At 35.3% G+C, this 23,901-nt stretch overlaps 2 protein-coding genes across 6 annotated transcripts in view; one reads left to right on the top strand and one right to left on the bottom strand.

The window, feature by feature from the left end:
- Positions 1 to 23,901, top strand: part of LOC105199542 (paired box protein Pax-6) — a 146,255-nt gene that overhangs the window by 83,821 nt on the left and 38,533 nt on the right. The gene's annotated exons all lie outside the window — the stretch shown is intronic.
- Positions 10,293 to 13,376, bottom strand: LOC105199540 (involucrin). The gene is made up of 3 exons (XM_011166685.3): positions 13,271 to 13,376; positions 12,447 to 12,995; positions 10,293 to 10,907 (listed from the first exon to the last, which is right to left on the bottom strand). Exons 1-3 carry the CDS (start codon positions 13,274 to 13,276, stop codon positions 10,440 to 10,442), a joined length of 1,023 nt encoding a protein of 340 aa, XP_011164987.2. The 5' UTR covers positions 13,277 to 13,376; the 3' UTR covers positions 10,293 to 10,439.

Below are 23,901 nucleotides of genomic sequence, written 5' to 3'. Positions count from 1 at the left end.
CAAAGTCTGTTTTGCAGTGTGTGATTTCACTTTTCCATATATACGCAATGCATACACATAACAATCAATGGCGCTATTATATAACTCTCCTAATAATATCTATTAGAATCAATTAAGCATGAACTTTTACATTCACCTACAAAGATAACTCGTAAACTCATAAACTTATTTTTCAAAAATTGAGCAAAATTTGGCTTAGAAAGAATCGCGAAAAACGAGATGAAAATATTTCCGAAAATCTCACATTTCCTTAGAAATTCGGAATATTGCGCATCGTACGCGCACTTTGCATCTAAAATTGGATTCTTACCTTATGTTTCGTCCCTTGTATTTCGTTCCTTATGCTTCATCGTTTATCAGCGATATTCCTTAACGGAGGGTTAACGGGTTAAGTTCCCTCTCATTTCCTCTCTTCCTTCCTCCTTTGACTTCGCTCAACCTTGCGAGCATCCGTCAACTTGCCGTCGTCTATCGGAGGGTGGTAACGCGTGAGAGGGTGACAAAGTGGAATAAGAACGATAAGGGTGATAGTATCCGATCTATCGATTTTAGCCTTAAGGTGTCGCGCTTATGTCGAGGCGACGCACCTCTTTTTATTATAGATTTTCAATGAATCGTAAGAGACTGAATAAAGAGACGCTAATTGCGGACGCGTTTTTCTCCCCCACGTGTCGCTACAACTTCGTAGGCCTCGGCATCCGGCGCGGCGGCCCGATCGGAGGTGACGTCTCAGAGGGTGACAAAGTGTCTCAGCAGCCGTGAAGAGAAAAAGAGAAAGAGAGAGAGAGAGACAGAAAGTGAGAGGAAGGGGCGTATCAAGACAGAGATCTCTTTCCTCGCACACTACTTCCTTCAACCCCTCGACGAGACACACGGGTAGGGTTGACTGATCTGCCTCGTAATGCCAATCGATATATACACTACACACGGAGAACATCACCCGGCGCGACACGTCGACCGACGCTCTTTTAGGCAACGTTCACACGAGCGAGTACCCACTCGCCCCGCTTTGTCTACAAGAGACGAAGGAAGCAGGGGAAAGGGCTGAACTCTCCATACGTGACGAGTGTATGAATAATGCCAAGATATGTGCGGCGTGTATAAAGCTCCTTTTACACGAGCGAAATTTTGCCGGGACGCTCGCTTTGGAATTTACGCGGAGAAAGAATTAGCCAACAAAGCTAAAATATAAACGTAGCGAGTGTCTTTAAAACAGAGATGTGTCTTTAAAACAGAGATAGCTGATGTGACTGTCGAAATATTATTTATTGGTTGTTGAAATATAGCAGCTACAGCAGAAATTATTATTCGCTATTTGAACCAAATGTATGTGGCAGTGTAAATAATTTTATACGCGTAAGATAATACTTTCCTAGCTACTCGTGTTAAAGCGCGTTTTTAATTTTATGTAATGGAATTGTATAATATTGCACGGTAAGTGTATTTTATCTTTAATAGTCAACTTGTGAGCAATGACAGAAAAATTTAAATTACCTACATTTAAATAATATTTCTAAGTTCTTTCTTGCCGTGTTTCATCGTCTATTAATGTGCTTTGAAATATAATAATAAATAATACTCTAATACAAAAATTATATCAACTTGAGTTTTCGAGCTCACATCTACAAACTGCAGTACACTGCTTGCCTGCTTATAAATCCAAAGATAAAATAGCTTCTAATTTTATAAACATAATTCTGATTTAACGATGTTTTCAGTATTGTAAATTAGATGAGGCTGAATAGATTTCGTTGTGAATTTTATCGCAAATTATATTTTTCTTTCTTTATTGTTCATCGTAAGACGGACTTGACATACTAGAGATATCTGCATTGGTATTTATAAAGAACACACTAAGCCTAAATTTCACGTTTCCACGAGGTTAGATGGGCACGTTAGTGAGGTTGAAGCAAACCGCCGCACCCCCGCTTTTCAAGTGAGGCACCCCATAAAAGAATCCGGCCTACGATAAACGTGCCTTCGGAATTCGTTACAAGTCCCTCGAAATCGAAACCCTCGAAATCGAAAGGTTCGTTCGTAGTTCTGGCGCGACTTTCGTGACAGTTTGACGCAAAGAAGTTTGACGCAAAAATGCATTTGATTTATCGAGTATCCTTATAAATAATCGCGCGCACACGCGAACAGATTGGAGATATATTTTACGTATATTTGCAAAAATATTAAACATTTATAGTCGAAAATTTACAGAATGCTACAAATATTTATCAAACAAATACTTTTTTATATTTTTTAATTTTTTTATTTCTATTATCTGATAAAATTTGTAGAAATTCTCTTTATATACACGTCACCATTTTATATTATTATAAAAAAATTTTTTGTTCTAATTTAAAATATAAAAACTGTACATGAAAACTTTAATCATTATTTTATATTAATACAGAATAGTGACATGTAAATGGAGAGAATTTCTACAAATTTTATCAGATAATAAAAGTAAAAAAATATAAAAAAATTTTAATCCTTTTGTAAAAATATAAAATATACAGAGAATTTTTACACAACGGTAACAATAACGTATTTAAAAACTACTAAAATAGAACTATTTTGTGATCATAATAAAATAAGCTGAATTATTTGATCGAATTGAATTAAATTAAACAAAGAAATGCGCGCATTATCTTGTGTCATTAATGAGTGCTTTTCATCTTTCAATACAAATCGATATGAGTGTTGTTCTGCCTTTGTTGAATGCCAAAAGAGATAGAACGATGTTTGTTTCACTAAATGGAAATCACTTATTAATGGCTTATTATTAAATTTTCAAAAAAAAATTGTAAAAAGAACTCATTTTAATTGATCGAAAGAGCTCGTAATTGAAAGAAAATTTGACTTATCTGTCAAATTTCGCATAAAATAGAATTATGAGAATCATGGAAATAAAACGAAAATATGGTGACACGTGGTCATATACGTACGTCGACGAACAATGAATTACGTAAGATCGTAACTCTCCGATCAATCACCCACAATGTTACATAATGCTCCAGCATTGCGAAGTCATACTTATCGAGCTCTACCCGTCGCTTGAATTATAGTCTTTATGCGTGCTGAATTTCATATGATTCCATTTCGCGATCGACCTAATATACGAACTGAACAGCGATCACATTCTTTGCTCATTTTAAAAAGGAAAATTTTTCTCAATATTTCCTCAATGTAAAATCCAATTATTTTATCGCAGTAGTTTATCCACTGCTCTGTGAAGCAAAATTATAATTTTAAATAAATATATATAATTAGTATAATTCATAATTTATAAATTGAAAAAAAAGAAAAACAAAATTAAGGAGTTAACGAGCTGAAGTACTACATGTAAATGCTTATATTAATAATAATGTATTGATAAATTGTCTCTCATCATTGCATATCTACAGATTCCTTTTTAGCCAATGAAGAACCATACATTTTCGCAATTATTTTGAAATCTTAGCCAGTCACATGACTTCTCAACCAACATTCAACAATCACACTGTTTTCTATTGGTCGTCTCTTTGATGATAACTTTGAAGATAAATGTTCATGATTTTAATTCATGTAATTATGGTTTCTTCTATACATGTAATCGTTCTTTTTCTTTTGTATTTTATCTGTTTTAACGGTGTTTTAATTGCTTACATTATCAATTCAAATATTTATCTTATCATTACAGATAGCCTAATATAAGATTGAAAATTTGTTGTTTTTAAATAACAGCAACGTTTCTCGACTTATTATGTTAATATAAGCATCTAATTTGACTCATTAGCCCCTTATTTTTGTTATTTGAATTTTAATTTTGCTGAGTCTGTTGTATTTACTTATTAATTTCATAAAATTAATATACCTGAGTATAAAATTACGAATAAAAATATTAACATAAAAGAGTGTAAAGCCAAATCTTCAGTTTTCTAAAGCATAAGCTTACGTTATTATTCCAATCAACGACTGGCATACGCGATCTGCTTTTCACGATGCTCTACCGGCTGACATCATATCTATGGATACCATTCTTCCTTCTTTGAATTCCTATTAATTCAGCGATATTAATCAAAGAGCGACTTCTCTCTCGTTATAGCGTGCCTTATTGTTTTCGATACCCCCCTCCCGATTCAATATCGACATGCCCTGTGACGCAATGTGTTCATTCGTCGCCGCTACACGCAGGCAACACACGCGCGTGTGTATTCATAGACGATGTATGCAGCTTGTGAAAACTGCGAGGGATACGCCGACAAGGAGGAAGGATCACAAAGGCCAGCGTCGTCGTCGTCGTCGTCGTCGTTGTCGTTGCGATCGAGCGAAAGCAGAGGTGCCGACATCGAAAGAGCCGAAAAGAGTTCGACGTGCGCTTGTCGACGGGGGATCTTCAATCACCGTCGATGGTAGCCGTCGTATAGAACGCACACGCGGCCACGTATATTTTCCCTTCTCCTTTCTTCCGCTACTCTTCCACTTTTTTATTGTTGTCTTTGCGATCCTCCGCGCCGCGTGGGGTCTCGCGAAGAATGCTCGAGAGAAAAAAAAGAAAGCAGGAGGTTCGGAGAGCAAGAAACAACGAGAACTTGTAAACGGAATACAACAATGAATGTATAGTAATAAATAGCTGTCAACGTGATTCAAACATCTACTGTCCATTGTACTATGGTATAAGGGTCTAATACCCAAAATGCGTACTATAGTATACATAGTACATATAGTATAAGCATAGCGTAAAACTGATGTACCCAACTACAAGTGCTTAGTTCCCGTATTCTTCGTACAGCCTGATTGTCCAACTCATGAGCAAAAATTTGATTGGTTATTCTATTATTCTACCGTCATTATGCGCGATGGTATATTTTATATTCTTATACCATGCATTGTATGTACAGTCGTGAGCTAAAAGGTTGCAACACATTTTCTTTGATGGTTAGATGGTTCGATGCTTAATTGGTTGGATCCACAGGTAAGAACCAATGACGTTCGCCGTTCGATGAGCAAGTCTACATTTCAAAAACAATCGAAGATAATATGTTGCAACCTTTTAGCTCGCGACTGTACACTCAAGGACTTTGATTCTGTCCATGGGGAAATTTTCCAAACTAAGAAGTCGCTATTTTTCTACATATTTACAGTTTATGATTAACGTAACAACCAATAAGCTCTAGTTGTTTCATTAATCATGAACTGCAAATATGTAGAAAGTGGTGACTTCTCAGTTTGAAAAATTTCCCCATGGACAAAATCAAAGTCCTTGGGTGTACAACGCAAATCAGAAAAAAATCTGATAACTTCAAAGTGTTTAATTTCGAAAGAGCAACTAACGATAATAGAACGGTAGTCTTATTGAAGAGTGGTTGTGAGCAAGCCAATCATGCGATTATTTTCTACAGTTTCAAATTTTTGTTTTACGTTTTACTGAGAAAGAGAGAAGGAGGGAAAGCGATGTCGAAATGATGTTTTTCATAGAACGCCTTATTACATTGCCGCGTAAAGACACCGTGTGCGAATATTCTGTCGCTGTTTTGAACTGGCCGTGTTTCTTCCTTCGCGAGTCCCGAGAACTCGGGGAAAGATGTCAGCTTGGCCATGTTCCCAGGTATATACACCGCGGGGGCTTCCCGCTATTTTCTTAACCCGGCACGGTGCAAATCGACCGAACAAACGGACGGCCCGCGGTGTGTGTCCGCACACGCGAAAGTACGCACGAGTCGCCACCGTCTTCCCCCGTAACCACATGAGAACCGCGAGAAAGTCACCCTCGTAGAGCGAATCGACGTCTACCACCACGGGGCCCCTGCGCGACCCTCAGCGTCTTTTCTCAGCGTTTACCGTACCCTCCTCCGTCGCGGTCTCTCCCTCTTTGTTCTCCGCTCCTTTTCCAATTCATTTTTATTGACGTTCTCCTGCACCTCTGTCTTTTCCGTCGCAAGCTCTCTTCAGGTGCTCCGAAATTTTTATCGTCTCTCACGGCCACGCTCTTGGAACCTTTGTTCCTCGTGGCTCAGCCAAGACTATTCACGATGAACGACTTCTTTTTTGGGGACTATTCTGCCGCGAACAGGTTGTCAGTGTAAGAAGAGAGAAGAGAGCTACTAAAAGATTATACTAAAAAAAAGGTTTGGTAATAATAATCATAAATGTAGCAATTACTAAATTTTGGTGAAATAACTTGAATCGAATATTCGGTTAATACCATCACGATAATTATTATTAATAATTATTACCAAAAACGATTCGATTAATATAACTAAAAGTGGTAATTATTACCAAATTATTACAATTATTAGTTATGTAGTTTCGATTTTATTAACCGAACATGTGATTGAAATTATTATATTTCATTAAAATTTAATAACCATCTGAACTTGATTATTATATTCTTGATTATTATATCCAAACTCTTTTTTTACTGTACTATAATAATAGTACACATATGTCAGATGAAATTGATTTAATAACATTAGAAATGCAATTTACAATTTAAAGAGGCTCTCGAGATTTAAACGAAAAATATTGTTAAGGCTAATGAGAGTCAGTTTGTTTGTTAATTGACATATAGAATAAACTTTTTCTTGTGCGCACCGATAACAGCGCTGACTCTCATTAGCCTTGACAATATTTTTCGTTTAATAACATTAGATTTATCATTTTGTTTTAAACGTTTACTTCACAAAAATATATTCTACTTGATTTTGTGTTAATCGAAACTATTTTCGTGCAAGATACCATGCAATTGGAGATAGCGTGAAAATAAATTGTAGCAAATTTGAACGATACTGTTCAAAAGTATTTAGCTGAGTTTTGTACGTATCTCTCTTTATAGTCTTTATACCTACTTTCGTTCACATTCTATTATATTCTATTTAATATTATATTATAAAGAAAGATTGAAATTCACTCTTCTTCAAAATTTCCATTATTTAATTATTTAATTAATAAAGATAAGGTGAGCAAATACTTTTAATTACGGCATTAGGTATGTACGTAATCAATTGTTGTAAAGTCATTAAAAAGCGGCGCCTATCTTATTTTGATATTTGAAATGATTGTTTTGCAGAAACAATTTGATAACATTTTGCGTGAAATTGAAGAGCCTATCTGCCGATAGTTTCGATACGTATTATGTTCCCACTAAATTGTATAAGTTAATCTTCTCTCCATCACGCATGTTGCTAAAGCGCGTGGAAATAAATGCGATTACCCAAAGAGCTCGCGAAATATTATCCATTTATACGACAATGTAATTGAGTGGTAAAAAAAGTCATGAAGAAATTGTTCATTTTGATTTATACCGCGTACGAGCCGAAGGATTATCTAGGATTTTCCTTGCGGAAAAGATTGAATTATATAGTGAAAAATTATGTTCAATGATTCAAACGTAAACTTTAATTGAATATTTTAATAATTTTCTATGAGTTAATTGTGTAATTTAAAAATATCAACGCTTCTCCGCGATTCTCGACATGTTTCTTATTGAAAATTTTTCTTCTTTAAATCATTTGATAGGAAATTATCTTTATAATATTCTGGAACAATCTTAAAACGTTCTAGATAATCAGAAGATCTTGGTCATTAAAAATAATAATAAAGATTCGTAAGCAGTTGTGCCAGCCTCAAATCATCACGAAAAGCGAAACATTGCGCGAAACGATAGCGAGGAAATGAGGGAGAGAGTTGGGTAGCGGAGAAAAAAGGAACAATGCAACGGCAACTTCCCGAAAAATTAATATCCCGTGGGAAGGAGGGTGCACCGGCTGCTTGGCTCTCGGGATCGCTTCCATATTCGGCGGGGTGCAGAGGAGCGAGAAAACGACGGATGGCAATGGTGCGGGGAACGGCGAATTGGAAAGCCGGGAGAAACTTTGTTTTCCAAAGCGATTCCCTCGCGCTTCCGGTGGAGAACAGTTATGGAGAAGGCCAAAGGAGCGCGCAAAGGGATTAGACGCATCTCGCGAGCCAAGTTTTCCTACGAAGAAACTCATCTACTTCGAGATTGCTCCGGTCGCCATCACGCTCTCAAGCCGATCGGCTCGGTAGAATTTAATTGGGCTTGACCGCTTGACCGGATTAATTAATCGGCCGATTACGCCTATCGATGAAGTCTCGGCCTCTTGGCGAGAACGTTCGTGCTTCTTTGGGCTATTATGTACTCCGGCTGCGCTGGAGGGTATCCCTTTGTTCGCCGTCGGACGATGGCCCGGCTAAATTCTTAAGGGCAGTTTGTTGCCGGTGGACCTTAATTAAAAGTTCTCGCCAACCTGACTCGTATAATTACGCTCGATATGGAGTAGCTTGTGGCACAGCTGACGCAAGTTGAAGTTGCGATTTTCATTGTTTTCCATATGCTTCACTAGTTTCTTTATACAGTCTTTTATATGATTTATTTTTCACTACCGAAAAATCGTAATTTTTATCTTATATTCATATTAGACACTGAAAGAAAATTTGTTGAATAATCTAAAATACAAATATAACCCGACAGTGAAATATGAACAATTCATAATTTTCATTAAATTGATCATTTGATTATTTGCATTCTGATTTCAACTACATTGAAAAGAAATATGATTGCATTAATAGAAAGTCGATTAGATTTAATACTGAGAGAAAAAAATGCTTTTAATTGCCATAACTATAATTTATAGTCATTTCTAATGCCAACTATATATTTATAGTTGCTTTAACCGTACAAATTATAACTATTAGTTATTATTATTACTACTTAAATAGTAAACGAATGTTTAAAAAATAGTTATATTTATTATAATTACGATTAGATTTACTATATAAAAACATTTATTTTTTTACTATCCGTCTCTCTTACTATCCTATCTCTCTTGATGTTTTACTATATTAATACTGAAATAATCATGATTATAATGAAGTTTCTTTATAATTGGTAAAACTATAAACGTAAGGTTATTATTGCTAACATATGTAGCAGTAATTACTATACAAATGAAGCTTTTAATTGTAGTTATTTTACCATGCAGCTGTGGTGACAAATACCATGGTTTGCAAACATTTTTCTCTCAGTGAACCAGTATGTCTATTGAACATAAAAAGAAATCTTGTAGGAATTATCAGACTTCTAAATTAATTTTTGCACAGAATTGAAAACTACTATCAAAATACATCTCTCATTTGCTTTCATATTCGAACCAATTTTGAGGACTTGCAAGAGAAATTTTGTTATCTTATTAGAATATCAGTGTAATTTCTCATCATGCTGCGATTTTTATTCTATTATAGTTTTATTTTATTCTGTTGTGATTTTCTTCTTACGAAAAATCGAACACCGTCACGTTTGACGTGAACGCGGTGATGTGTACTGCATACCAGAAGTTTTGTAGATTCAACCAAAAAGTGTTAACCAGATCATAGTATAGTTATCATATCTAAATGTTCTGGATATGTATCAAGATATTTAATTGTAATAATCAAAAATTTTGTTTATTTTCATCAAAATTTGCTTAACCAATCTTGTCAATTCAATTACGAGTGTTTTCATCAGACATGTTTTCAACGCATAAATCAGTATAAAATATTCTATAAGAATGTTCGTCGTAATTATGGAAATTTGCTCAACTTTGCTGAATCACGGAATTAGATTTCTAGACCATTTTTAGACCAAGTCGCGATTCAAACACATCCAATGTAAGAAACGTGTGAATATTCTACGGAGATTTTCGTATTCCTTCAGAGGGCTGCTACAAGCCACTGGCAAAGAACATCCAAGACGCCCGCCGATCGTCATAGTAAAGAGGGAAGAATAGGGTGAGATAGCGAAGTACCGGGGAAAGAGGAGGTCCGCGTGGGTTGGAACGTTGGCTGTAGAATTTTGGTAGAATTCTGGAGGATTGGTTGCGTCGGAGTGAACTTATGAAACGCCCAACCCTGTGCCGGTTGCGCCAAGCGAGATATTAAATTTCTGGAATTTTGCGGTTAGGCACGTCTACATGCCGACGGGTCTTTCTCTGTTTCTCTCCCTTCACCTTTCCCCTTACTATCTCTCTTTCTCTCTCTCTTTCTCTCTCTTCTTTCTCTTTATCTTGCCAATACGTCCGCATCTATAACGCCCGTGATCGCATACTCGTTCAATTATAATCTCGCTGTAGAAAGGTATCATGCATCATAGTTGAAGTTGAAACAACTTTCGCGCGTACGAGAAAAATTCTTGTGGAATCGCTAATTATTAATTACCAATTATTAATCACGTATTATCTCTTTACTTTTGACATATATACCCTACGATTTTTTTTCAGAAATGTCTACAAGAGTTGGTGTAAAAGTTTGAACACAACGAAAAATGTTATTATCAACTTTATTGCAGCGTCAGCTTAGCCTAATTGTCAGTATAGAATCGTTATAGAATCTATGCAACATGTGTACGTTACAATTTACAAAAGTCGTCACGTTGCAGATTGTGATCATGTCGGGTTGTCGCATTTCATTCACTGGAAGGTGAGGAGGAATCTAGAGTCGGCCGCTGGTGCCTGATAGTTCGCCGAGTAGGCAGTGTAGGTAGTGCTGAGGGGGTTGGCCAGGGGCACCACGCGCGAAGGGTTATTGTCATACTGGTATTGCACTTGTGCAGCCACGGGCTCGATTTCGAGTTTTTGCGGTTTGGCGTCCGCGGGTGCGACCGCGGCGACTGGGGCAACGGACACTTGCAGACCGGCCGGCACGATCTGTAGCTTCTGCAGCGGTGCATACGCATAGATCGGCCCGCGAAGAGGCTCCACGTTCTCGGCGCGAATCTTGGCGAAGTACTTCATGGCCTCGGCGTCTTGACGGCTGATGTATCGCACGCGCTGAAGACGACCGTCGGGTAGTGCCACGTAGTATTCTCCGGATTGCTGAGGCTGCTTGTCATCAATGTTCTCGTCCTCGAGCTCGTTCACCGCGTTCACGGGCTCGGACTGAAAGAATAACGCTGCAATTTATCTTTCTTCCACCAATTGTTATCGTTGGTGACGTGCACGTTGAAAGAAAGAATAAAATAAACTTATTTGTGTTTTGTCTAAGATATTGTTAGAAATATCTTGTTATGTGAGGTAAACATATACGAAACTAAAATAAAATTGTTTCTGTAAAGTCGAGTATATGATGGTTATAACTAGATTTTTTAGCAAAGTTATCTAAAAACTTCTTAATGTCAATTACACAAAAAAATGTTCCGTTAAATTCAATTTTGTCCCAAACTATACAAACTTTTGTGTTAATTTAACAAAATAAATATATTAGAAAGTAACATAATTATTAATGTAAAAAGTTAACACAAAGATACAACATAATTTAAAAGCAAATTATGAAAGCATATTTCTACTTTATTTACTTTAGTAGAATTAATATATAATATATTAAATTAACACTTACATATGATTTATCTTAAAATTCATGTTTTATAATTTGCGTTATTTTTATTACTTATTTATTTACTTATAAATTGTTTTATTTTCTCTAAGAAAAATGTTGATTATTAACTGAAAATCTTAATTCAGTCGCTTTGTATTAAATTAGTATCTCTAATATCTCAAAAATTCAACAATTTAAAAATATTACTCGTTTTCAATACAAAAAGAAAATTTTTCTTTTATTATATATATTTAAAAAAAGTTATAGATAATTGGGCAGTCTTACAAACAGTGTATTTACTATAAGTGCAGAAACGTATATTATATAAAATGAGTAATTTCTCGTTTCTTATCAAAACATTTCTCAGTAAAAGAAAATTTTTTGTTTTTTTCCGATATCTCACCAAACAAGGCGTAGGCTCTCTCAGACGACCTCGAATCACGGGTGAATGCATTATGGGTTGTGTCACGCCAGTCTTCGAATTTGGTACGGACACACACGTGCTCGAGACCCGCGATCGAAAGTAAACGACGCCTCGAATACTAATGTCGTTAGGACGGGCAAGAGAAACGAGCGAGAACGAGCGAACGAAGATTGAAAAAGAGGAGTGTGTCGGTGCGATTTAAATTCCGCGGAACCGTCTCCGCTCTCGTAGGCTTACATGCCAACTCAATGGTCCAGCGTGTTTTATCTCCAGAGCGAAATAATAAATCTATATTACGTAATGTTATGTAAAGTCGGAAGATGCACTCACTTAACATGTGGAGTTTTAACATGTGGAGTTTGATTCACTGAAGTCTCAAAATTTTTGGCAGTTATAAGCTTTCCAATAAATTTTAGCTGGCATTGAAATCGCGATTAATTATTTTATCATACTTCTATTGATGAGAAAAATACAGAACTTTTTTTTAATATTACATTTACTGTATAAAATAGTGAATTAATTTCCGATTGGTAAAATACTTTACATCAAATTTATGGAACGCAGAACCAAAATATTATGGATTTAAAATTCTTTATATAATTAAAGTTATCTTCTTTTATCTTGATTTTCAATATCAAATACTTCAATGATTCCAGTAAGAGATTCATAGTTTACTTACCTCAGATTCAGTGATGCCTTGAACGGTAGATGCTTCTTCCTCTTCGGTAGTGTTAGGAGTTTCTGTCGTTGTGGACTCTTCCGGTTCTCCGTATTCTCGCCGAGGATCGGAGGATGGTGCTCCATATTGCCGAGGGAAGCTTGGTGCACCATATTGCTGTCGCGACGTGCTTGGTGATCCATACTGTTGCTGAGGAGTGTTTGGTGCTCCGTATTGCTGTCGCGACGCGCTTGGTGATCCATACTGTTGCTGAGGAGCATTTGGTGTTCCGTATTGCTGTTGCGACGCGCTTGGTGATCCATACTGTTGCTGAGGAGTGTTTGGTGCTCCGTACTGTTGCTGGGACGCACTTGGCGCTTCGTATTGTTGAAGTTGTTTTTGAGGAAGATCAAAAGCAGTTCCCGCTGGTTTCCAACCAGACGCGGGATAAGGTGCGGCCTCCTCTTGCTGTTGGGCAAAGTAATATTGATTCTGTGGCTGATATTGCTGGCGGTATCTCGGTGGTTCGGCCAAGACCGTAGTGGCCAAGAGCACGATGCTGACAAGTACCTGTTTTCGAAGATCGATGAATGTTATTGCAATAAAATCAATTCAGGCAGTATTCGCAAAAAAAAAGAAATTGATTGCAGGGCTTTTCACACTGAACCAAAAACTAAGGACCATGGCACGCAAAAGAGCTTGAGCAGTAAGGAAATCAACAGTTTGAATTTCCTACCGCTTAGGTTATATCTTAATTTCTTGACTGTGATTGATTGATTCTCTTGTAAGATTTTCTGTGTGCCTTAATAATCGGGTAAGAAATTAGATAATGAATTTATGATTACCTTCATCGTTATACGATAGCAGTTTGCCGGTTGTGTTGACGAGCTGACTGAATTCCACCGTCTGCCGCCGGTGGATTATATACACGGCGTCTCGTATGCGTTCTGCATGTTTAAGGAGTATACCCCTGTCGGGGTAGCGACGCGTTCACCGGTCGGCGGATGACATTGGCCTCTTAAAAGAAGCTGATGAATCCTCGATCATTGTTGGCTCATCATCCAGCCGCGTTCACCTTCGCCTTTGTCGGCGAGCGGGTGTCTTTTCAAAAGCGACGCTCTCTTCAATGCTCGGCGTACGACTTTTTCGTTCTTCTCGGCTTCGAACTCCGCCTTTCGCGCTTTTTCGCACGTTATGTTTGTTCCGGGAGCACGAAGCGAAAGAAATCGTGCCTCTGTCCTATCGACGATTAAATTTGAAATGGATTGAACGCATGCTCGCACTTGCTGTACTAGAGATTCGTCGCTTTTGCCGCGAGACGTGAACAGCATGTAAAAGTATTTATTGAAGGTATATATATTCATAATGCATTTATTGAACTTTTGAAGATTCAATTACATAAATATGCTGTAACATTCTTGAGAGAAGCGTAAATTACACGTGAAAACGAAACGAAGTTAAACTCTTTTAAAAGTAACTTAACAAAATTAGTTGACTAGGTATAAGATTTTTTTTATTATTCGCGTCACATTATTAATGCCTCGAGTTATTTTTATTCAGATAAAAAGCTCATTATAATTCACAAAATGAGCACCGTAGATTCGTACGAAACACGTTGGCGAAGCCAACGTTTTTTTTATAAAATTTCTACTTTTCATTTAAATTGTAAGAAAAGCGTCTTCGGCTCATCTAATTCATCGTCGATGTTCTCATCCGCCCGTGACCGATGATCGGGTGCTTAACACATTTCATGGGTCGGAGCAAGGCCGTGTTATGCGACGGTTACGTCGTCGTAATTTTAACTCCGGCTCGTCATGCGTGGCATGCGTGTCGTACGTGTCGACCATTCTACGCACGGATTTCGCCGGCGACGCGGCGCGTGACGATGATTCGCACTAATCAATTCACCGGCGTACCCGATCTGACCAGCATCCGAGAAATGAGGAACGCGGATAGTCCCGACGCGTCATACTCGGGACGATCGGGACAATCAGGGTCGCTCGGTCGGTCGATCGCGACAATAGTTTGGAATTTATAATGATCGGTACCTCTCGCCTCACCTCGAGATACACGTACGTGCGTAAAACGAACACTCCAATCGATGTCACATCGTTCGTACGAAAGGAGACTTTTAATCGGGACTACATCGATCTTTTTGGGCGAACTAAAATTAGCGGAACATTTTGAAACTTAATTTGATGCAATTTCAAGTAATAATCGTCTCTACAATTTTACGAGGAAAAAGATGGCATTTTATAAAACATTTCAGATACAAGTAAAATTTGTTTCTGAAACAGTAAATTTTTTGGAAAAAAACTTTGAGAAAGATTATTCTTTAGAGATTTTTTTATTAACGACGCTCAATTTGTTTTTATGCTTTAAAAAAAAATAATTATATTATAAAATATATATACAAAATAATCATACACTGAGAAAAAAAAGTTGTTTATTTCATTGAATTTTTCAACTTGATTTTTCTTCAATTCAAATATTTGTATATTTAAGTTAAAAATGCTTAAGTTAAGTATATACAGTGGAGCCTCCCACATCCGAAATAATAGGGAGACAAAATTGTTCGGATAAGAGAATTTTCGGATAATAGAATAAATACATTTTTATAATAAATTTTATTTATTCAAACAGAAACTTAAATTTTTAACAGAAAGGACTTCATATATTCAAAGAAACTTAAATTCTTTACGTAAAAAAAACAAAATTAATTTTACAATATGTTATAATATTTAAATAGTAGAACGTTCGGATATTAAGTATTTAGATAATGGAACTTCGGATAAGGGAGGGTCTACTGTAATGTTTAAATTAAAAATAAAATAATTTATGTATTTGAGTTAAATACATAAATACTTGAATTGTAGAAATTTAATCGAGTTGAAAAATTTAATTAATTTAACAACTTTTTTCTCAATAATCTCGTAATGTAACTTAACGTTTAACCTAACGTAACTTTTGGATCTTTTCAACCCAGTCACCTGAGATATTTGTTATACTCCAACAGCAATCAAAAAGAAGCCACAGTAATATTCATTATCGATCGAGAATCCTATTACTTTCTCGTGGTATTTTCTCCTATTTAAAAAAAATGTTAAGTATAAATTTATATAAATAATTATCTCAAATAAATTACAGAACAGCTAATCGTTTGCGCGAAAAAACTAGGTGGCTATTCTCAGGTTACAATATGCGTCTCGTTTATAATCTGACTCAATAGGATATTGCTTTTAAATTCTTCCGTCCAAATAGGTCTTTAATAGAACGCATTCCTCTAAAAAATGGTGTCCCTCGTTGAGTCCCATGCAGAAGACGACGAGGAAAAAACTCGATTTGCAGGAAATCGCGAAACGTGAACTTCTCTCTCTAGCGCGACGCGAAATAACGCGGCCTGCAGCGGGGTTGACGGGGACCACGAGGGGTGTCGAGGGTACATGAGGGGGGCCGATCACGGTGGTAGTCGCGCCGGGCCGAGAGCGGCAAAGGAGAGGGACGGCACGACGGCGGCGGCGGCGGAGGGGTGGGCCCGGGCAAAGCAAATTATTCACACTCAAACGACTCCATTTCAATATCGGGCCGAAGCCCAGGGACAAAAGAAGGGCGAGATGCCTGTCTCCCTCCTGCTTTCGCTTTGCGCCGCGCTGCTGCTGCTGCTGCTGCTGTTGCTGCTGTTGCTACTAGCTGCTCGCCGCGCTCTACTCTGGTGCCTCTGTCTGCAGCCTGCAGGCTTAACTCTCTTTTCCTCTCTCGCTCTGCGCTCTCTCCCTCTATATCGTGACCCTTTTCTCTCTCAATCTCTCTTTCTCTCTTTAGCTCTTTCTCTCCCTCTATTCTCTCTCTTGTTGTTCTTGCTGTACCCTATATTCTTTTCTATTCTTGCTCTATCATCTAACTCTGGTGGCACGACCGCCACGGTGGAAAACATTGGGAAATATCGCGGAATCGCGACCTCCTGACTTTTCGCGCCAAAGCTTTCGCGAGCTTTGATTCTGTCTTCTGACCATCGTATATACAGTATTCGGCAATGTATTGTTAGAACAACGCGCTCTATTGAATGTGCTATCGCAACGTACAGTAGAGGAGAAAGTGATATGGATTGTATAGGTACGGCGACTGGGTATTATTTCCATTATTAAATAATGAATTTTAGCAATTATTTGTAGAATTATTTGTTTAGCAGCCTGCCGTTGTGTAAGGACGCTAATATTCTAATACGCAATAGCCGACATTTGTTATGAGGCATTTTTATTTTCGAACATTTCAAAATTTTTTCAACATTTTAACATTTAAGGATGTATGTGTCATATATAAAAATATTAGCAAAAACTTGGAAATTTTAGATTTTTGTTGCGTTTTGTTATTACATTTGTGTAAACTTTCAGCATACTTTTATTGATTTATTATATTGGAAGTTATTTAATTTTTTGTTTGTTTCGATTTTTATATAAAATCGCGTTTTGTTATTAGTGCCTGTAAATTTAATAAAGAAATAGCATTACGATTTAAATCAAATTTGTTACATATATCAATAAGACTTTAATAAACATTTTTGCAAAAATTTATTTGGATTTACTTGTTTAAAAATTTTTGTATCTAAAACTGTGGCAAAATAGTTATTTTCACTGAAAAAATTATTGTAAATTAAATTTTTCGTTGTTTTCTTCTTTACAGTTGGTTTCAAAGCCAAAAATTCGGACATTCGTGAATAAATTTTTTTATTATTGATTAGGAAGAAAAAGAATAAACCTAATTAAACATCAATTTTTAAATTTCGATAACTTTTAACTTGTATTGTATAACCAAAACATTCATAATTTCACATATTTTGCTAATGTGGGTCCTTATACTGTCTCAAACAGGCCTAATACAGGCCTTTTTTCAAAGTTTTCATATCGAAGTAGTTATTCAATAATTTCATTGTAATTTTATTGCTAATCTTTAGTTTGTAAATGTACGTAATACATTACATGTATTGCGTACATACATTTGTGCATATTATACAATGTTTTCTCTTTACTTTTAATAAATATATAATTTTAATAACGAAATTGTACATTTTCAATTAAAACTAATTTTTTAAATTTGTTCTTTAGGTAGATCGTATTACTACTTCTGATCCTTTTCGACCCATACAGTGTCGTTACGTTATTATAAATAATATCCAATGTAATAAATATATTATAACGTTGAGTCTAAAATCTGTAGAAAAATATTTTGATGAGTATAAATATTAAATTTCAAATATTGGTTAAGAAAGTTATTGCATAAAATATAAATGAACAGCCAAAGTACCACCTTCTCGCGTATCTTTCATAGATTTCCAAATTTTTTAATGTAGAGCAATTTCTCATTTAAATCTATTCAAAGAAACAATCTCATGTCTCTCACATCGCTCGAAATGTAATCAACACAGACGGCAAATGTATGTTATGCACGGAGCAATAGTTGATTGCATATATGTGCTGCATTAAAATTCATTTATTCATTCGTACGCGCCTATCTTGCTTTAACGAGTTAAAGCGTCATCCACATTGTACGGAAGATCTTACATACATAATACAATATTATTATCATTATTAATATATTAAACTTATATGATATATTAAATATTAAATATGCATCTAACGTATAAAATATATATTACGTATATTAGAGGAAAGTTGCTAACTGACATAGATCTCGTGATACCCTCTTATTTCTCGAAAACTAAACGTTGCATCTTATCGACACTGATAAATAGCATGATCTGCCTAGATAATTAAAAAAATAATAATGCATAATTATTATTTTTTTATCTATTTTATATATGAAAAAAGCCATGGATGTGGCTTTTCTCTACATAAAATATGATAAAAACGAATTCTCCGAAAGAGAATAAAATTTGAATAATTTTCTTTTATGTGTTGCATACTTTAAACAAGTATATTATGTCTCAAATTGCAAAAATTTTGCCTTAAAGCATTTTACAATTCTGCATAGAATTGTTTATAAAATGCAAAGTATTGTTTATCTTTTGCAAATTCCTATAATTACTCGTAATATTCGATAGGTTCCAAACTTACCACACATGGTCAAATTTGTATAAAATATGACGGAAACTTCTCTCCGTGTAGTAATCTATATATAACTTAATCTTTAAATATTATTGCCCTACATATGGCGTTTTACCGAATAAGGTATATGTATAAAACAGAAAAGTCATTTTACATAAAGGTGAAAGGCTTCTAGAAAACCTCACTTGTATTTACTTGTAAGTATTTTATAGATGATTCATGTTTAAAAAAAAAGAGGAGAATAATGTAGCATTACTGTTTATTGTGTCGATTAATTTTGTCAAACGCTCATTTTTACTTATCTTATGAAAAACTTAATTATTGCAACATTTGACATGATATTATAAAAACTGCTATAATATCTTATAGAAAACACTTTCTAGTTAGTATTTATGTTTCCAAAGTTTTATTTAGTTTTTGTTTAGGAAATATAAATCAAAAACAAAATGGTGTATCTGCGACTTTTATTTAATATATTATAAATACATTCAAATTCTCTACAATTAATATTGCTACATTGAGAAAAATGTTAATGCTTTAGATATACCAACCAAAAGTACAAAATGCATTCTGATATTACCAAAAAGAGTTCTGGTTGTTGTGTTTTTTTATTTTTAGTTAGAATATTTTATAAATTTAACAATAAATCTGATTTGTATTTTTCTAATTGAATCTACCAGATTTCTAATTTATACAACCAGATTTTTTGTTCCGTAAGCGCAAATTGGCGCGTTTTGTAATCAATCGTCGAAAGTCCAATAATAAATATGGCGCTTATCTGGGCGAGACAAACTCGCAGACTACCGAGGAATTTATCAGAGAGACACAAGTGCGTAAATCTTAAAAAATATCAAAATGACAGTTAAAATGTCGGGACTTCTCGAGTTCAGTTAAAGTAACATAAAAGTGAAAAAACGCGAAAAAGTGGTGAGAGGGACGAAGAGAGAGGACGACACGGCACGCAGGTCCCGTAATTGAATATATTTAAGCGCGGGAGGGACGTTTGTGCGGATTCTCAGCTTACAAGAACCCCATACCGAGGTAACGTCTGCGAGTAAACTGGATTAATCGTCTATGAAGGGAGACCGTAACCACGCCGCATTCGTTTGCAATCAGATCCCTCCAGGGAACGCGAAACAACCGCTCGATTGTAACGCGCAACCCTGTTTCCATTGCAATTTTACATCGATCATCGGCAAGCAGAAAGGGAGAGATTATCGGATCGGGGGCGTGCTGAAATGCTCCACATTTAAGATAGATCAATAACATTTTGATAATAATAATGCAGTGGAAAAAATATGTAGCCAGTGTAAAAATAACTGTCGATCCTTTTTGAAATCTTATAATGTGTCTTACAGACTTTAAAATAAAGATTCTAGAATTTTAGAATAAAATTGTTAGGATTTTAATCTGCAATAATCTAAGAATTAAATATATTTTTTCAAGTAAACGTTACAATAAAGAACTGTTAATTTAGTTAATCACTTACTGACAGTTAATAACTATTTATAAATAATTGCTTACAAATAACAGGCTGTAAAATTAGAAAAGATCATCCAAATTTATCATATAATTGGAAATATTTATATAATCAAAGAATATTAGGAGCATTCGGTATTTCAAATTAAGTATTTATTAGTACTCTCTAAATATGAATCAGTGAAATCTTACTGATTTACAGTGCTACACTTATAACTATGATCATCAGTGATTATTCACTGTTTTTCAATGATAATTGAAAAGTAATCTCATTGATCGGAATCACTATTATTACTGAAACCCAGTGCATATGTCACTGATTAATATAGTTATAAGTATATCACTAAAACCAGGTTATTCGCTGTCTTTTAGTGAATAATACACTAATTCTAATTTAAAGAGTACCCAGATAGCACATTGCCGTCTTTGTTGTCGTTTTGACACTAAAATGACACCAAAATTGTCACTTGGCATCAATTTGACGTCAAATTGGTGTTAAGTGACAATTTTGGCGTCATTTTGGTGTCAAAATGACAACAAAGACGGCAATGTGCTATCTGGGTACATATGTTAATCGATATTAAATATTATGTAGAAAAACTAAGAGCTATAGAATTTACATTATAAATAAAAGGGTGCATTAATAAAAATTAAAATATTAAAAGAAGACTAATTGCGTAGTCTACTTTTTTCCCCAAGTTTTGCTCTCTCACAGTCTCGGACCTATGAAACAAGATTTTTCCTACGAATCTGCTATAAAACGTGTCGTAATCACACACGATGTCTGTCACATATGCATCGACTTATAATGATCGAAGTGTCTTTTTAATCCATGATACGTGCGTCCTCGGGGAAATAAATGAGTCACTCTGCACGTAATCTGTACGTCCCGTTTAGTTGATTACGTGTTCGAAGGACTCGCGAACAAATATAAACGAATATCTGCTGCTTTCTTTCCCGAATTTATCGTTGATCTATTTAAGTGCCCGACACTATGCATCTAGCTGGTCCTAATTTATAGATTGTTACTTTGTTTCTATTTTTCTATATTCTTTCTGTATTTTTAACATACGTATGTAGAAGAAAATTGAATTAACTAATTTTACTAATAATTAATTAAGATAATGCTATCGAATTTAAACAGGATCCTCGAGAGATCTGAAATAATTTTATTTGCTTTTTAAGAGTTTGCAACCATAGTAGTAACTATAAATAGTGAAAAATAATTATCGGAAGTCGTTTTAATTACACATTAAAAAAGCCGTAAACGATTCCGCTTGGGTCCTTCGAAGCTTTAAATTTCTTGTTGTCGATTCGTCAAGATTGTCAGAGCGAAACAACCGCTTGTCACGGGATTTTATTTCATCAGTATCACCCTTGGGACATACCACGGGGGTGTGTGACGGTGTGCAAACTGTTTGGCTACCAGTTGCGCGCTCCCAGAAGGCTCGTTTTGCAAGTCGTAAACGAATTAAGGTCTTCACCACCGCCACCGCGCCGCGTTCAGCCATCGGAGAGAGGTTTCGAAACCGCTTTTCATTTACATTTCAGTCGTTCCTCGCGTGCGTCTTGTAGCATCAATGCAAGATCACTTGCGGTTGCGCCGGTTAGCAATGCGACGATTCGGAGTTTTCGCGTCAGTTGGATTAATTTCCAATTTTGCAAATATCACGAAAAGACAGTTTGTCGGAGGAAATTTGAAAGTTGTGTTGGCAGTCAATATTTATCATATAGTTATTAAAGGAATCAAGATCTTCGCAAGAACCGTTGTAGTGAAAATTAAAATTACTTTTATATAATTTTATGTAGCACTATTTATATTATGCTTGGTATGTTAAATTTATTTTCATAACATTTTTAAATTCTACATGAGGTATATATTAGATTGGATATTGTAGCTTTTCTTAAAAATCTTGCAAAAGTAAAATCGAGCTAGCAACATATATTATTATATATTATATATCATATGTTTTATGTATTATATATTATTATATATTATTTACAAACATACATTGAGAAAAAAAAATTGTTGTAAATAATTTAACTATAATAGTTAAAAGATAAGATTTATTTTCAGTGTCAGCTGTATGTTTATAATTGTTTTAACCAGGCAATTATAGTCAGAAATACTTTTCTCTCAATATACTGTACATTGAGAGAAAAAAAATAGTTGCAGTTATCATTTATCTACAGTTCATAGTAATTTTTTTTTGTAAACTCTATAATTATAGTTTTGACCATGCAAATTATAGTTATTAATTATTATTACTATGTAATTAGTAAACAAATGTTAAAAAATAGTTATATTTATTATAATTGATGCGATTGCATTTACTACATAGAAAAGTTTATTTTATTTCATTATTATATTTTATTAATATTTAAAAATATCATAATTCATAATAAACTTTTTTCATAATTGATATAATTATAGACATAATGTTATTCTTACTGACATTAGCAGTAATAACTGTAAAAATTAAGCTTCTAACCGTAATTATTTAACCATACAATTATAGTCAGAAATACTAAACATTTTTCTGTCAGAGAATATCTAAACGCTGCTTGCGATAGATACTTGTACTGCTAATACTGCCGGTGACAAAAAGACATCTTTGACATCGTCAAATTAACGCGAAATGCGTGAAAGTCAGTCAATGTTTGCCAGTTTAACCAACTGTGCACGGGCGTCACGGAGTTTGCTCGACGCATTAGCGCGCCTCGAAGTTCAACCCCTTGTTCATTTAATCGCTCTCTATCGTGTGGTACTTCCATCCTTACATTACCGATAAAAGAAGAACGCGTCTTCCACGTGTCGCGCTAAAGCCTCAAGCTGGATAAAAGCTTTACCTCTTTACATAGAATAGATATTTTCTGTCACAAAAAAAAGTATACTTAATCTTTTATCTTCTTTACATTTATGTACTTGTGCTTTTAACTGTTGAATTAAGAATATCCTTCCGCTGCGTATTGTAAATTTAGAGTAGTTCTATTTAAAATCTATTCTAATCTATCCTAATGTTAATCATTACTTTAAAATTTATATTTACTGTATGGAGAAGAATTATGGAGAGAATTTTATAAATTATAAAATAGAAAATACTGAAATTCTTTTATGATAGCCGAGTCTTTAATTTGTTCAGTAGTTAGAAATAAAAATTAGTGTGAGAACAACATACCGTAGTAAAATAATAAAAATACAAGAATTGAGTAATTAGTTCTCCGGACTCTCGAAATTTAAAACAATTAGTAATTGGAAATTAGACTAATGAGAGTTCGTTTCTAATTTAAAGATGAATAAATAATTTGTAAAATATTAATACGATTGCGCACTTTCACCCGCTCTGACTCTCATTAGCCTAATTTCCAATTACTAATTGTTTTATAAATATAACAGTTATCAATATTAAAATATTATTGAAGTATTATAGCTTTAAAATATTTCATTCGATGTGTTTTGACGATTAAATATTCCTTCTTGATTTTTCTGAACCTGAAGAGCTGTTACTTTTCGTCTAGTTAGCAAGTTTCTCGTGTCATCCGCGTTCAAATGGTCTCAAACCGAGGGCGCGAATCAGGGGGGGGGGGGGGGGTGGTGGTAACTGGCTCAGTCACGATGTTCCGCGATTCGAGAAAAGCCTCGTGCAAATCGGGAAGAGAGGAACTGCAACGCGCCGTACATAAACGGAGCTTAACCGCATCGTGCAGCAGAATAGTGGAAGAGGAGAAAGGAAGACGGTGGGATGCGCGAGTACGAGTGTGAGTTGAAGAAGGAAGAGGATGAGAGGAAGGAGAAAGAGATGGAGGAGGAGAAGGAGGAGGGTGTGGAAGTCTTCGAGGAGGCGAAACTTGCAAAAGTACATCGCGGCTCAAGAGGCCGGAAGTAATCGCGCGAGTTCCGTGTGCCGCGAGATCCGCGTTATCGTCGAGCGATT

The sequence above is a fragment of the Solenopsis invicta genome, chromosome 1 (assembly GCF_016802725.1).
Source record: "Solenopsis invicta isolate M01_SB chromosome 1, UNIL_Sinv_3.0, whole genome shotgun sequence".
Taxonomy (NCBI): Eukaryota; Metazoa; Arthropoda; class Insecta; order Hymenoptera; family Formicidae; genus Solenopsis; species Solenopsis invicta.
Note: the sequence above shows the minus strand (reverse complement) of the source record. Positions and strands in the feature narration are given on the sequence as shown.

Excerpts from the sequence above, each read along its gene's own strand:
- LOC105199540 (XM_011166685.3), bottom strand. Across the intron at positions 10,908-12,446 it reads AAGGCATCACTGAATCTGAG|TCCGAGCCCGTGAACGCGGT; the intron begins GTAAGTAAACTA and ends TTATTCTTTCAG.